The 16648-nt window shown below is 46.0% G+C and overlaps 1 protein-coding gene across 3 annotated transcripts in view; it reads left to right on the top strand.

Annotated features, from left to right (window-relative positions):
* The window catches only part of chd7 (chromodomain helicase DNA binding protein 7), a 99449-nt gene that overhangs the window by 36702 nt on the left and 46099 nt on the right, over positions 1–16648 (top strand). For all 3 annotated transcript variants that reach the window (XM_080778275.1, XM_080778276.1, XM_080778274.1), the window contains exon 4: positions 4966–5456. In XM_080778275.1, the coding sequence (XP_080634401.1) occupies positions 4966–5456 (491 nt within the window). The remainder of the gene's footprint in view (positions 1–4965; positions 5457–16648) is intronic.

Raw genomic sequence — 16648 nt, 5'->3', positions numbered from 1 at the left:
TCTTTGGTCTGAGGCTGCTCAACATGGCGGCGCCCGTGGTGTTATAATTGTCTTTTCAATCTTGTTTTTACAACAATTTCTATGTGGATTTTATTGTCTGTAGACTTTCTTTTTTTTTTACAGCAATTAAAAAAAAAAAAGGATTCTTGTGTACAGTACAGTATTGCATCCCAGGACAATCTGTTGGGTCTAGGGACGCGAAACGCAGCTCATCTGCAACACTGGCGTAATGAGTTCTCACCTTGATCCTTCAAACATTATCCAGGAACCACTGGAAACAAAAGATGAGTTATATTTGTAGTTGGGGCCCATATGGACAGGGATTAGCTAGGTCACAGTGGGAGGAACCAAAGGGTAATCCCGACGGACCTCCCCAGAATCTCCTGAATATCTGAGGTCGGTCTCTTCTTCTGAAGTACGATACATTAGTGTTATTTTATGCATTGTCTTGATACAGCATGACGGGCTCTGAACTCTGGTTCAAAGATTGTTGCATTGTTGTGTTTATTTCTCAAGGGCCATGGCACATGTGCAGCGGCTGCAGCCCCAATCTGTATTCCTATGTGGGCACTGAAGATGACTTGTGCCGTAACAGAAGAAAAACCCAAAATTGTGCAGGTGCAGAGCGACTATCAGTGCAGGAAAATATTTTAAAAATAAACGCTCGCACATTGTAGTGATCCAATAATACAGATGCTATATTGCACCAGAAGTTGCTGTGATGTTTGGAACTAAACGCCCTTTATCAGACTGGCTTGCATTGGAAGCAATGACTCGTATGGCCGACAATGGCTCAGTATCTGGGCCATTGTGCCTAGCCACTGTTGGGTGTAGAGAGTCGGGCCTGAAGCTCAAATTCATTTTGGACCACATCATCCCTTTGATGACTTCACTGACCTACAGTTTCTGTAGCCATCTGTAACCCGAGAGAGGCAATACGTAGGGGGGTTAAAAGATGATGGTGGGTAAACCGGGCAGGAATACGAATGCTGGATAGACAAAGAAAATGTTGAAAGCTGGTATTGGGATCCCATCACCATCTCCTCTCTCTCGGTCTCCTCTGGGACAGTTCAATATCCCCATTTACAACATTAACCTTTCCTCCTCCCCACCGTGCTTCCTCGGACCTGTCATCTATCTATCTATCCATCCATCCATCCATCCCTCCATACCCTTCTGTTTTCCAACACTCTCCTGTAGCTGAACGAGGAACATTTCATCCCCATACTTCCTCCCTCCCCCATTCTCCCCCGCCGTCCTGTGAGAGATGAAACTCAACACCGTTGAGCTTCTCTCAGCCTGTCACATTAGCCAGGCAGCTACACCACTGGGATGTATACGCGTGCATGTGTGTGAGCGAGTAAGATTTTTTTTTAGCCTGCGTCTGCAAAATCACCTCTAAACTTAACTACAGCCTGCCCTAAAAAATGGACATGGTTCCTACAACCAGCGGTCCCCCTTCTGGGTCAAGAAAGACCAGGCTCAACTTGTGTAACCAAAGAGTGCTGCTGGAGTTTAGCATAGCCGACATTGCTGCTGCGCTTTCGCTATTGTTAACATGCCATATAGGTTTGTTTTATGGACTAATCGCTGTTGTCCGCAGGGGTACTAAAGTGGGCCACACGTGTGCCCTCGGCAGCAGTTTTCATACATTGTTATATAGCCTAATTGCTAACTACCAGCCACTTCACACTATAATAATGTAGTTTGCCCCTTCCTCTTGTGTTCCAGCACACACACACAGGGCATATCTATTGTCTCCATTAGATCATGTACGAAGTGTTCGTTGGTCAAGAAATTGATGCGAGTACCACAACTGAGTGGTTTCACATTGAGAATACTACCGTATTGGGTGGAACAAGAACAGCTCACCTTGTTTAGTTTAGTTTTATTTGCACAATAAAAAAACGGTACTAAAAGGTAACATCAATACAGAGAAATATATGCAGGTGTGAAAAGTAACCCATGAAGGGCTTATACTTACCTCATGCACCCTCTGATTTATTTTATTTTATTTTATTTTAAGCCAAGAGGAAAAGTTGATTACTGAATAGAAACTGGTCCTCTCCTGTCCTGCATAGGTCGTCATTTTGCATTGCACTTCTATTTCAGACATTTACACAGGGTACTGTGCTGCTCCATGCTTTTGCATGCTAGTTTGCGTGTGCATGCAGTCTGTGTGTGTGTGTGTGTGTGTGTGTCTGTGCGAGAGAGAGAGAGAGAGAGAGAGAGTGTGTGTGGCTCCATTGTCATTGGTGTGATTGATTATCTGGGAGGCTTGGCACGAGGACACATTTATCTGTTAGCACAGCATCTCTTGCTTTCTATTCCTTCCTTCGTCGCTCGCTTGCACATTTCTGCCTCACTCCACATGCGCATCCTACAAGTTTTGCTGTCTTTATAGCTCGATTTACACATGTGTCAGCGTACGTATGTGCAGGTATGTGTGATGCTTGACCTTGCAGTAGTTGTACGTGATGTGACATGCGCACAGTGTGTCCTTTGATGGGTGTGTGTGTGTGTGGGTGCGCGCGGCGTGCTCCATTGAAATTCTGGAGCAGGTTGACTTTCCACTGATAACGCCTCACCTCTGGCTCCACACCTTCCGCAGCGTCTCTGTTCTCTTTGGGTGTGTGTTTGTGAAACGACCACTCTGATGCCTTGCTGTGGAATAATCACAGCTTTTCTGTTTGGCTGCTAGGCTTCGTAAACACAAGTCGCACAGGGCAGATATGACAAATTACACGTATTAAAATAAATATATGGCCTGGGACGGCCGAGCGGTCGAGGCTGTGTAATCCAACCTGACAGCGTGTTGCGAGTTCGAGTCCCGATCCCACCGACCTTTGCTGCCTGTCTTCCCCCGCCATCTCTCTCCCCCTTTCCTGTCAAACTACTGTAATCTATCAAAGGCAAAAAGGCCCTAAAATATATTAAATAAAACTACATTTTTGAATAGTAATTATTAATCAAATCTGTTACTTTAATTGCCATGGGCAGGCTAGTGTGGCTTCTATTGCAATCTTTAATCCAAATTAATGGGTTTATTATTTGTTTTAATCTGCTGCATTAGTCCATGCGATATAATTTTTTTTTAATGCCGTGCAGTCCAGATTGTTTTCTTCAGATCAGTCTAACACATGCAATCCTGATTTGGGGCACACATTTGCATACACCCGCAGAGAGTTCTGGCTCAAGACTTGTCCGCTGTTAACATCTTGTCGAATGAGGATTACATCAAACGTAATTCCACAAAGCCTTGAGAGTTGTAAGAAAAAGTGTGAGTTAAAATAAGTGCTGATTTCATGACACAATTCAACATCACCTACACGAGTACACGTTTGGTCGGCACCCGTTGGAGAAGCTTTAGTTTAGTTTAGTTTTACCCTCATGGGCTGCAGCAGTGCTATAGGAACAGAGATGCTAGTAAACAGGAAATGTAATTTTTCTATGGCGCATCTCCACTTATGATCGTCTGTGGTATTTCAAAAGTTATTACGTTACTCTTTTCTCAGGTAGTAATAATTATAGTAATGAATTACTGATGGAAGTAGTAACAAACCATTTGTAATTACTTATCCAAAGTAACTTGCCCAACACAATATCTACGTCTCAAACACATTTTTAGAATGGACACTTTTTGGACACTCAGACAAAGCATCCCTGCAGCTAGAGTGTCTGGTGTTGGAGCCTCTGAGCGCTCCTGTTGAGCAGTATACTGAATTTACAAATGGGAACGATACTCTGAATTTCCAAACAATGAGAATGGGCTCTTCGGAGCGAATGTATGAACACACCCTTTCTCCTCCGATTCTTCCGCTCCCTTGTCCGACTCCGAACTCTTACCTGTTTTCTGATGCTTGGGATGTAGCCAGGCTAAGGCGTCATGGTAGTGTGTGTGAGTAAATACACAGAGGGGGAGCTGCTGCCTTGGCATTTTGTGGTAAACTTGCTGATGCGCACACACACCCACTGCACAGTTTACTCTCTTTTGACACACACACACACACACACACACACACACGCACGCACGCACGCACGCACGCACGCGCGCGCGCGCGTACGTACATTGTACATACATACATACATACATACATACATACATACATACATACATGCACGCACGCACGCACACACACCAGTAGGCATGCTCCCTCACACGCTACACAGATATACACACACTGCCTCCCTCCCTCCCTCCCTCCCTGCACGTTTTGAAGTATGGAGATAATTTATTCGTGTCATGATGCCTGATTTCCCATCTGCCACTGGGAGTCTGAGCAGCTGGAGAGAGTTGGGGGGGGGGGGAATGGAGCAAGAGAAAGAGGGGGGGGGGGTGATGGAGAAGAGGAGAGGAAAGAGAGAAGCAGTAGCCAAAGGAAAGAGGAGAGGAGAGGCAGCTGGAGGAGGGGTGGAGAGAGGAGAGGAGAGGAGAGGAGCGGGGAGGCAGCTGGAGAGCCTCCCAACAGCTGGTAACCAGTTTCCTGTCATGGAGTGCCTACTGGGGAGGAGAGAGGAGGAGAGAACAGAGAGTTGGCCTGCTGGGGAGAAGGGGAGAGAGAGAGGAGGTGTCAGCCCTGCATCCTGTCACAGGCGAGCCTGCTGGGGATGCAGGGTGGCAAGGCAACCCATATCTACAGGGAGTCGCAAACCACGTCTTGGGTGAAAAAAAAACCCTTCAGATTGTGCCGTCTAAAAGTTTCTATTTGAAAAATTAGCTTTAAATGTCGCAGAAATCTGGGACATTATAGTCGTACATAACAGTACTTGCCTTCATAACAGGACTTAGCTAGTGTGGAGATGATTAGTGAGATGGCCAATGAAAGACTAACTTCTATGTTTTCCACTCTTGTTATTTTCTTTACATTTAAGAATACATTATCAATTTAACTGATGCCCCCCACCCCCCCATCCCTCTTTGTCTCTCTCTCTGTCCTTTGTCCTTTCCCTCTCTCTCTCTCCCAGCATTCCCCCTCGGACCTGTCAGGTGACGCCTCGGCGACAGTCCCCGATAGGCCGCTGGTCGCCGCTAGCGCCAACGGCCAGCCTGTCAGTGCGGAGCAGCCCGGCGACCGGGAGACCAAGCCAAAAAAGAAGAAGAAGAAGAAGAAACCCAAGGTGACGGAAGAGGATGGAGCCGTGGAGGGGGGCTGCAAGGCGGCAGGAGAGGATGGCAAGTCGGACGGAAAGCCGGAGGCCCTGGGAGCAGGAAGTGACATAGGTGATCAGGTGACCGGCAGCGCAGCAGAGGGAACCTCGCCGCCGCTGGCGGAGGAGAAGAAGAAGCGAAAGAAGAAACCAAAGGAGAAGGTGGAGGGCAAGGAGCCGAAGGAACCCAAGGCGCCTAAGACGCCCAAAACGCCCAAAACGCCCAGAACCCCCAAAGAACCCAAGGAGCCCAAGGAGAAGAGGGCAAAGAGCTCCACACCCAAGACCAAGACCCCCAAGAAAACCAGGTAGGGGCCACTCCTCTTCTTATTCTACTCTGCTGCAGACCGAAGCAGTGTAAAAACAAAATAGACCTTAGAATGAAATGCAGCCAGGCAGGAGTAACGGATGGGGAAAACATTAATAGGAGCGGCCTACAAAAATATTTGTATTCATCAACAGAATCTTTCCTGGGAGTCACAATTTGAGGCCATTCTTTTGTGATGGTGTGACAACATATTTTAACTGTGCACCACTGTCACTCGCTAATTTGTTCAGTTTGTTATAGCCTATTCTCTCTCTCTCTGTGTGTGTGTGTGTGTGTGTGTGTGTGTGTGTGTGTGTGTGTGTGTTCACAAATACTGCACAGTGTCCAGTCTGGTTGGTGATTTCACCCTCACTTTGTCTTTTGGCAGCAGTGAAACAAACTAAATTACTCGCTAATGAGAGCTACTCCCCACCTTGTCTTAGCCTTACAGTCTGTTTGCCAGTTAGTTAGCTGTGCAGATGTAGTTGAAGTGAAATACTACTTCTAGCAGGACAAGGCATTTAGTCTTTCTTGTTCATTAGAAAATGGCAGCCCCACAATTCTAATGGGTTTGCAGCAGGTCCCGTGAATATGGGAAAGGCCTCTTTCCAAGAGGAATGGCTCGCACAATTATAACCTCTCGCAAGCTACAATCGGGAGCTACAATTTTCCATTTTCAGTGTGGCCAAATATTTGCAGGGAACACCAGGATCGCCAATATGACCACACACTTCAAACACAAAGCTTTTGTAAAGCACATTTACAGTATGAAGCATAAAATATGCATGGACATATGCATTGATTTCTGTAAAATGTCTGCATTTATTGATTGGTAGGTCTAACACAATTAAGGTGGAAAGAATATGAATGTGTTTATCTGTAATCATGGACCACACTCGGTGGTCTCTATGTGTGTACGTACGTCTGTACATACGTCTGTTATCCACGTAATTCGAGAACTGTTCGCCCCACCGACTTCAAATTCGACACACGTTCCACACCACCACAGGGAGTGCAGTGCCCGGTGTCGAGTCCGTCAGATACACCGTTGTCCAGAAACGGCATGAAAGCCTCTGCCCGGGCTCTGGACCTGATCACCGCTATATCTCCATATATGGAGCTGGTCTGTTCTGACATCGGCATAGACTTGGGAAACAATCCTGAAACAATTGTTCCTGAGTTCGGTCCGTGTTTACAGAGTTCTAGATTGAAGCCGTGGTACCACTCAGAATGATTAAACGTTTTTTATTTGGTTCTTTTACCTATGGGCTCTTTATCAGACTTTTGGAGCATGATCCAGTGTGCATGCATAAGGTATACCTTACTTCTCTTCATGGATTCTGACCTCGGCCTGGCACCTGTTTTTTAGTGAGTGGATGTGCGTGCTTTATTGTTCTATTCTACCACTCAGAATGCTATAGCTGAACCACTGAACTGATGCGCTTCGTGGTACCACCAAGTTCACCATAGCACTCTGGCCCTCTCAGAACCGGCGTGATTCTGGGTACTCGGCTCTGGGGTACGTTGGCCACAGAACAGCGGAAAACTATAGAACTCACAAATTGGTTGATTTCATCTATTACAAATGACCAATTTTAATAATATAATCGGTTAATGTATAAAAAGTAGTAAAAATGGTTGCAGCCCCATGTGTATACAAGCACGTGCACGGACCCTCAGTCAGACACACAGTGCCCATCACTCATTTGACCAACCAGGTGGAACCAGTGGGGTCAAGACCCCTAAGCTGTGTAACACCCCGCTGCATAGAGACTGACGTGTGTGCGTGAGAGATCACTGGGCTTATTGAGGCATGAAGTAGACAGAAGGCTCTGGGTTCGATCTCCCCCCCATAGATGGTGAACAGCAGAAAGCGTTTCCTGGGGCACAGGTCTTGACGTGGCGTGTGTGTAGGTGGATGGAGCAGGTTTAATCCTCTCTTTAAGATGCTACCCCTCCCTGGGGTGGCAGGTTGGTCACCGGGCGGTTAGGTCTCCAGACAGGAAGGTGTAACAAACAATAACACTCTATTAAAGCTCCACAGTGGCGTTTCTAGCGTTGCACTTGCACGATGTGATTACACACGAGTTACATTCGCTGTTTTTGAAAATCAAATTATTTCAAAATGTATCATTCTTTATAATCGATTAAATCCATTAGTACAATTAACCATTGCACGCCTACTGCCATGCGACTCTACCGAGGTGCCTTTGAGCAACGCGTTGAATCGGTATACTGCGCTGCAGCTCAACTGGTCTCTGATGTGTTACAGTGTTGTATAGGGGACAGCTCCGCATGGGACAGTGACATGAATAAAGTGATGATCTTCTCTACTATTCAGCCTGCCTTTCTGTACTACTGTTTCAAAGAATTAGGAGATCACTGGTTGTCCTCTTTGGTTGCTGGTGTCTGACTACCTGTTCTGAAGTCTTGCTCGCACTCTGCTTACTTCTCTCTCTCTCGCGCGGCTGTCCTTGTTGCGCTTCTCTGCTTGTCCGGGCACCACTTGCCGCCTCCTTCCTGTGCTTCTCCTCCTACGGTCTCACTTCCAAGGTTGATCACTGCCTCTCTCTCTCTCTTTGTCACACGCACAATACACACACACACACACACGCACATGGCCTAGCACTTCCTTCCTGTCAGTCTGTCCGCCTGTCTGTCTGGGATCAGAGCAACAGTCGCGTGTGTGTGTGTGTGTGTGTGTGTGTGTGTGTGTACACAGAGTGAGAGACAAAAAGAGGGAGGCAGAGAGATAGAACGACGGAGCAGTGAGGGATTCAGAGCGGTGGCTTCATTGTGGAGGTGGAAACTTGATCTGACTGAGGAATGTGTCAGAGGCCAGCCCCCTCCTCTCTCCACCCCCCCCCCCCCCCCCCTTCCCCTCTCCTCAGCTCCTTTTATCCTCAGGAAGAGGGAGGAGCCTAGCCAGCAGGCAGGGGTCAGGGCTGGGGGAGGTGTGTGTGCGTGCGCGTGTGTCTGCTGGCCGCTGGAGTAAGAGACGGACGGGGGGAGGGGAGTGTGTGTGGCAGCAAGGGGGTGTGGGCTCCGTGTGTGTTGGGGGAGGGGTCCATAGTAATCTTTGTGGCAGAAAATGGCGTCTAATGATAATGAGGGCCATGCTGCTGACCACTCTTTAGCCACAAGACAAGTGAGGCAGAGGAAGCGTGTGTTCGGGGTGGGGGTGGTGGGTCAATTCCCAGCCCCTCCTGTGTGTGTGTGTGTGTTGGTAAACTAGCTCTTATCTGTTGTCAGGCGTCCCTCCATCTTGCGAGGAGGCTCTGAGCTCCCAGGTTAATTTAGCATAATAATGGCTGCCGGTCATTCACTGCTCTACTCTAAAATGGTGGACTACTCCAATCACTTTGAACTACCTCTTGTTTATTCTTCTCCGTTCTCCTCTCTCTCCCTCTTTCTCCCCCATTTCCCTCTACTGTATTTTTTTCCCTTTCTGGGGTGGAGTTTACATGTTGCTCTCTTCTTCCCAGCCCTCTTTTCCTTCCCCATGCCATCTTTGAACATGAAAAGTTTTTTTTTAAATAGATGTGGCTTCTTGAAAAGAGAGCACTGCACCAGAGGGGTAGACTTATAAGATCTGTCTCTGGGGTGGAGAGGAGAAACTGCAGTCCTGAGTTCATCACTACTGGTCCCAGATCAGGCCAGAATGTTCCTTTGCGGTGTGTCCGTGTGGAGCAGGGCTAACGCAATTGGTCGTGTTCGCACGATTGGAAGCTGGCAGGGGAGGCTGTTCTGTCACTACTGCACTAGTATCTGCTCAGGTTGGTCAGGTCTCTCCTGCCTGTTCAGCATGGAGAAGAACTTGGTGCTGTGTTCCTCTGTATGTGTTACACACGTGAAAGTCCTCTCTGTCAGTCCAAAACAACTGGCTGGCTCCACGACGCGTGTATTATTGGAGGAGACACGAGGTTGTCTTTCTACACCAGCGGTTCCCAAACGTTTTAGCTGTCAGGACCCACAAAAATAATTAGAAGTTTGCCTTCCGAGCCGCGACCCAAACTAGTGAAATTGGCAGATCTATAATTATCTATTGATCGGCTATTTTCACTCATATATATATATATATATATATATATATATATATATATATATATATATATAAATAGAGGGACCCATAAAAGTGTCTGCGTCCCACAATTTGGTCCCGACCCAGTGTTTCTAGTCGGGTTGTCTACACCAGGGGTTCCCAAACTTTTTTGGACCAGGTACCCCTTTTGGGGTAGATATTTTTCCAGGTACCCCCTCATCCTCGCAACACGGATAACAAATAAATGTATACGTCTAAATGTAGACGTCTAAATGTAGACGTCTAAATGTAGACGCTAAATGTGTACGTCTAAATGTAGACGTCTAAATGTAGACGTCTAAATGTGTACGTCTTCTCTTATGGGGGTCCCTGGCATATCTTTTCAAATGGGGGTCCATGGGCTAAGTAGTGTCAATTTGGGGGTCCTTGACATGAAAAAGTTTGGGAACCACTGCTTTAAACACTTTAGCACTTTATGAACATGAACAAAATAGATGGGTCCCCCCTGGAACTCCCTCAGGTACCCCTGGGGGTCCCCGGACCCCACTTTGGGAACCACTGGTCTACACAGCAGTGGCTCCCGAACTTTTCAGGTCAAGAGACTCGGCCCAAAAGGGAGATTAGCCAAACAGGTGGAAATAGCAGATCTACATGCACACAATGCTTGGCGCCGCGTTACGAGCTTGTAGATCAGCTATTTTCACTGCTTATTTTATTTTATTTCTTAGATTTGTTTTCAAATGTATACAATTATTTTCCTTTTTTCTTTATTAAAAATAATAATCCATAAAGTTCCATTGAAGTGGTCATCGCTTATAACTGATGGGCATAGATCAGATTACTATGTAGACCAGGGGTGGGCAACTGGCGGCCCGGGGGCCACATGCGGCCCCCACCTTCTCTTAATATGGCCCACAGGTTAATACTGATATACTATTGATTTCAGCTGTTGCAATTCCAAACATGTAAACATGACCCGCTTTAATTATACTTAATGACTAGTATTAGTATTTTTGTGTCCAATGTATTTGTATTTAGTTCATAAAGTATCATAACTAAAACTAAATGCATTTGAAAATCAATAAAAAGGTTACTTTTCGGGATTCTAGTTTTAAAAAAGCTAAAAATAATTCAGTATTTCAATTCAAAGATAGGAAAAATAGCTGAACTACAAGCTCAAAACGCGCCGCAGCGTGACGTGTTTTGAGCTTGTAGATCGGCTAATTTTGCTATGACAGTAATATGCAATGTGGCCCTCTGGAGTAAGTGTGGAAATATAGTGGCTCTCTCCATTGTCAAAGTTGCCCACCCCTTGTAGACCTTTTGATTCCTGAAGGAAAACAGTGAAGTTGTACAGCGCTGGGTATGGAATCTATGGACTGTCTCTTTTGTGCGATGGTGATTTCATGTTCCTGTTTTCATTCCAAGCCAACACCACACACAGCTGATTTCACTAATGAGCGCAGGTCTGCTCTTTCTGGTCGTGCGCTAATTAGCAAAGTGTTGGTCTGAAAACGAGGAATACCCACCCGCTGGCATCTGTGACACATAATAATGTACCTGTAATAACATTCGCACAAGCGTCTATAACGGAGCCCGAAGACGGTCGGAAACGAAAACAAACTGATTATGGAGTGTCTTATCATGCACACACAACAGAGGAATTTTGACCATGAAACAATTTACCTTCTCGTAATTCAACCAAACTAGTGGTCCGGGTTCCAATTGTAGTCCCACTCATTCAACAAGAATATTAATCTGGTGGACAGTTTATAATTGGGGCAGCAGTTTATGGATAAAACGATAGCAGTGGTGTTGCATACTTGGCCCCTGACTATATGGTACATAACATCACTGATTGTGACATCAGTTGCTAGATTTGGGGGGTGTTGATGACCGTAAGAACATAAGATTCTCTGCTTTTCCGGCCAATATTGATGTTGACTGGAAGTCGTGCACTTTAAAATTTAATTTAGTAAAATAATATTTTCTCAGAGGACTAACTATTTGACTTTTCAAATCTTTCTGCACTTTCAACTGGATAAAAACGCACAAAAGTAAAAGGAGCTGAAAGTTCAGGGTGTTGTATTGCCTATCTTGAGCATATTTCAAGTCTCTACAAGTTCATTTTCATACTCTACTGAAATGAATGGAATCCAATAGCTGCCTCGAAAATCAAACAAACTATGGTATGCTTTGGAAAATAGTTGGCACTTAAGTAATTTAAAATGCAAATTGACAGGCATTGCAAGTGCAAATTGACAGGCATTGCGTTTTGGTTGTTTTCACATTTTCATGTGAAAGACCCCCAAATTGATATGTATTTGGCCACGGACCCCCCATTTGAAAAGGGTCTGTGCTAGGGAGATTTGTCAACAGTTTTTGCAACAAGTCAAATATCACACAGACGGACACTCAAATATTTATCGTGACATTTTTTAAGAGGGGACTTGGGGGGGCAACTGTCTTAGCCAAGCCTTCACAGAGAACAGAAGAGCAGGAGAGAGGGATGGATTGTGGGTGTTTATCAGCCCTGTCAGTAAACCACCTGAATATGTTTCACACATCTGCTCTCTAAAAGTTTTAATGGATGGACACAAAGAGCAAGAATAAGTCGAAAGATTCAGCACTGGTGGTTTCTGTGTGTGTGTGTGCGTGCGTGCGTGCGTGCGTGTGTCTGTGTGTGTGCTGGGAGATTAATCGGCAAACACATCAGTATCGGCCGGTTTTAGTTGTTTTTAGATTAATCGGCATCGGTTTGATTAATCAATCAGACCGATTAATTAATCGGTCTGTCTTTACAGATTAACAAGCCCAAAGTAACAGCTTGAACAGATCTACAAGCTCACAATATTAAATATAAAGGTGTTTAAGTTAAATCTGACTTGCCTAAGCCTGCAGTGACATCGACGTTGGTAATATCGGATATCGGCCATAACAGCAGTTCATTATATCGGATATAGATATCGGCACATCTGTGTGTGTGTGTGTGAGACAGAGAGAGAGAGAGAGAGAGAGTGTGTGTGTGTGAGAGAAGGAGAGTGTGTGTGAGAGAGGGAGAGTGTGTGTGAGAGAGGGAGATCAGGTGGTCTTCACGTCTAGCCTGCTGCTTACCTCTCCTTCCCACTTTGACCTTGTTCTCTCTGCATCTTTCCTGATTCCTCTCCTCTCTCTACCCCCCCTACCCTCTCCATCTTTCTGTCTATCTCTCAGTGGAAGCACATCTATAAATAGCCCATCTCCTGCGTAGCAGCCACACCCTTCCATGAGCGTGTGTGTGTGTGTGTGTGTGTGTGTGTGTGTGTGGGGTTGATTTGTTTGCAGTACACACACATATCAGTCACACATGCATGCAGCCACCTTGCCGTGTGTGTGTGCAAATACAGCCCATACCACGTGTTAACCCTCAGAGAGCACTGCTTTTTAAACACACAGACTGTCAATCTGTGTGTGAGACTGTTACCTTCTGGCCACTGGCGTTGCTCTCTTGTTGCCAGGGTGTGTGTGTGTGTGTGTGTGTGTGTGGTCCAGCTGAGTATGACTCATCGTGGCAGCAGGTGTCCTATAGACCCCACCCCCTCCCCCTCTGTCCTCTCCTCTTCCTACTCATTTTTTTTCTCTCCTCATCCTCCCTTCCTCTCTCCTCTTCCTTCTGCTTCCTCCTCCTCCTTACGACCTTCTGATTTATGCCCCCCTCCCCCGCACCCACCCCCCTCGTTCGTGCGACGAGCACTGGCCCAGCGCATGCGCGGCGCACTCCACAGCTGGCTAGCATGTGTAAATGCCAGCCGATAAGCCCAGGGGAATACTGCCGAGAGTGAGAGACAGTTTGTCCACCCCACTGCCACGGCAGACCCTCATCTCTACCTCCTCCATACAGTGGAACCACAGGGTCGGGATCATTTGCGATTTTAACAATTCCGCTTCCGAACAATTCACTATTAAACCCAATATAAGACAAGAAGCCTTCAGTAGTACTGAAACGTGCCAGCGAACCCCCGAATTTATATGTATTTGGCCAGCTGACTCCCAGAAGAGAAGATTTGCGTTTTTAAAAAATGTATACGCTTTCAAGATTAATTTCTCTTCTTTCCTTCAATGATTAATACATTTTTGAAATATAAATGAAGTATAACGTTAGCAGGACACGTCAGTTAGCCGTTTGCTTTCAATCAGCCAAGTCACCAATCACACCTCATTCCCTCAACAAGGCGGTCCGTTTAGATACGGCTCTCTGCTACACTAGAGCTCTGCTTCCATTGCTTCACAGACACTGCTGCTGCTGGCAAAGCTTACCTCCACCACCCCAGCCTCCACCTTTTGATCAGAGTCTGGCATATAGGCTCAAGAGTCTGGCATAGGCTCAAATAGGCTGGTTCTGCACAGTGGAACGTCAGTTCTATACTGTCAGTGGAGCACTGGTTCTGCACAGTGGAAAGTCAGTTCTATACTGTCAGTGGAGCGCAGGTTCCGTAGAGTAGAACCATAGAGTTAAAATTATAGAGAGGCTACTGGAAATCCCCTCCCATTCACGTGTATGGAGTTGCTCACCCAGCACATTCTCCCTTTTCGGCCCTCTTTCTGGGTTGGACAGGTTGGATGGGCGGGGCCTATTTAGGGCCTGTGTGGTGCACAAGCTCGTGAGTCAAGCCCATTGGACGAAAGCGTCTTCGCTCGTTCATGTGTCTGGTCCCAGCTGTGATGCGCTGCACTACCTGCGTCTATCAAACGAAACCAAACTTCATCCTCTCAATACAATTCATAACCGTTTATGTAGATTTGTTCTTGATTGTCCATATATGACTCATCACTGCATCCTGTATGAAAATCTCAATTTGATCTCAATCTCCCACAGTAAGACAACAGCAGCACTGGTTGCAGTTTATTTTCAAATGTATTCATTTTAACTATCCACGGTATCTAAAACAGTATATGGACCCGGCCCTACAACACCAACTGAGACATTGTGCACAGATTTATTTTAAAGTTCCAACGAGGGTAACCAATTCAGTTGGCAAAAAATCCTTTGTTTAAAGACTGACTGGAATAACTTCCCTGTTCATATTCGGGTCAATAACTTATTTTCGGTTGTTTAAAACGGCGCTGTCGTCTCACTTTGACACTACCTGTTTATGCTTTTACTAATCATCACTATAATATATCATTAACGCGTCTATTAAGTAACCAATGATCCACTTAAGTACTCTGGGTTTTGCTGCTGTTTGTATTCTTGTATGTTTTATTTTTTGTCTGTCTATATGAAAAAAAAGGAAACTTATGCATTTTGTAATGTGTAGACCCCCTTGAAAACGAGATGATTCATCTCAAGGGATTATTCCTAACCCTAAGAATTTAAATCAATTCGTGATCGGCCAGCATGTCCATCGCGCTTCAGTTCTCCCCCTCGGTTCTGGGAGCTTGAGTGGAAGACCATTCTACTGGCTCAGTAACGGTCACATAATGCTGGTTCTGTCCATATTCTTGAACAAAGGTTCTGTAAAGTGGAACAGCGGTTCTGTGTATATGGGTTTTGTATTGTGGACCACCAGTTATGTGCAGTGGAACAGCGGGTTTACATCGCCATAGTCACCTTCACTAAAATATCATTGGAGTATAAGGTGTATCTGTGTCCGTCTTCTTGGACCATACAATTCTTTCTTTTTTTAATTGTAAAATCAAATAAGACGGCCGATTGTATTTATAGTGAGATTGTCCTCTCTGCCATACACCAGAATGAAGCTTTTGTTGAGCTACATATTCAGTACCACTTAAACCTAGCCTGACACTCAGCCTGAATTTTCATTTCGTTTCACTCCATTATTCAGTCTGAAAGCCCTCCCTACTACAACCGTTTCTGGGATGGGCGTTGCCAAAGAGGAGGCAGTCTTCGGTGATTGGTTCATACCAACCAATCAGAATAGTAGGAAAGCAGATGACCTTGTTGTCAATCATGTGGCTATGGCTAACCCGTTTGCTAACCAAACAAACAAAGCCAACGAGCGCTACTAGCATGTAAACAAAAGCGGTAAAATATGTCGGATGATGATGTTTATAAAACCTCTCGTGTCTTCAAAGAAACTATTTATCATACGTCGATTTAATAGTCAGATTGATACGGTCGTGAGTTACCGCAGTGGGGGCAGCCATGTTTGTTTGTTTCTGGACGGCACTGTTGTTTGACGTCATCGAGTTGAAACGACGCTGATTCGTCGGTTGGATTTCCAACCGAGTCTGAGACCTCCTTCGGGAGCGTCACCAGACCCTAAATCGCCTGAACATAATTTTTTAATGTGGCTAGCGATTCAGGGGCTGGAGCCAGGCTAACTTAAACCCTCTATAAAATGGACCTGTAAAGAGCACATTTTGATCTCATTTCACTCTACACAAAACGATTAGCCAAAATAGCAGATCTTCAAGCTCACCACACGATGCGACTAACATTTGAAAACGGGATTGCCAGAGGGGGAGATTCACCAGTTGTCCTCCCTCCTCCGCTCCTAAAACTTCCAGAGATCCCAGTGTGCTGTTCCTCATGACTCAGTGAGGGGTGGGCGTGGGTTTAGATGGAGCGAAGGATGGAATGATGGGCGGAGAGGGAGATGGAGTGATGTGCAGAGAGAGTGATGGATGTTGGAGAGATGGAGTAATGTATCAACGGAAAACTGTACAGCAACCGTGATGGAGAGAGAGGGAGGCGAAAAGATGAAAGAAGAGGGAAAGGCAACAAAGTGGAAAGAAGCTTGTGATTCCACAGTGTGTATCCGTGTGTGTCTGCATGCGTCCGTGTGTCTGTGTGTCTGCATGCGTCCGTCCGTGTGTGTGTGTGTGTGTGTGTGTGTGTGTGTGTGTGTGTGTGTGTGTTTGCGCTCACTCTTGCAGCCAGATGGCTCCAGCGTGTGGCGACCAGCCAGAGGAACAGGTGCAGGTCACATGACCAGCCGTTACCACGGAGATGGTGATTGCTCTTGGCGTTAGGATGAAAGGAGAGGGGCCCCAAAGAGAGAGAGAGAGAGAGAGAGAGAGAGAGAGGCAGGCAGGCAGAGGGCGAGAGACATTGAAGGAGAGAGTTGGAGAGAAGTAGAGAGAGACTGTGTGTGTGTGTGAGAGAGAGAGGGAGAGGAGAGAGAGACTGTGTGTGTGTGTGTGTGTGT

This window comes from Protomyctophum bolini (genome assembly GCF_963924005.1).
Source record: "Protomyctophum bolini genome assembly, chromosome: 12".
Lineage (NCBI taxonomy): Eukaryota > Metazoa > Chordata > Actinopteri > Myctophiformes > Myctophidae > Protomyctophum > Protomyctophum bolini.
Note: the sequence above shows the minus strand (reverse complement) of the source record. Positions and strands in the feature narration are given on the sequence as shown.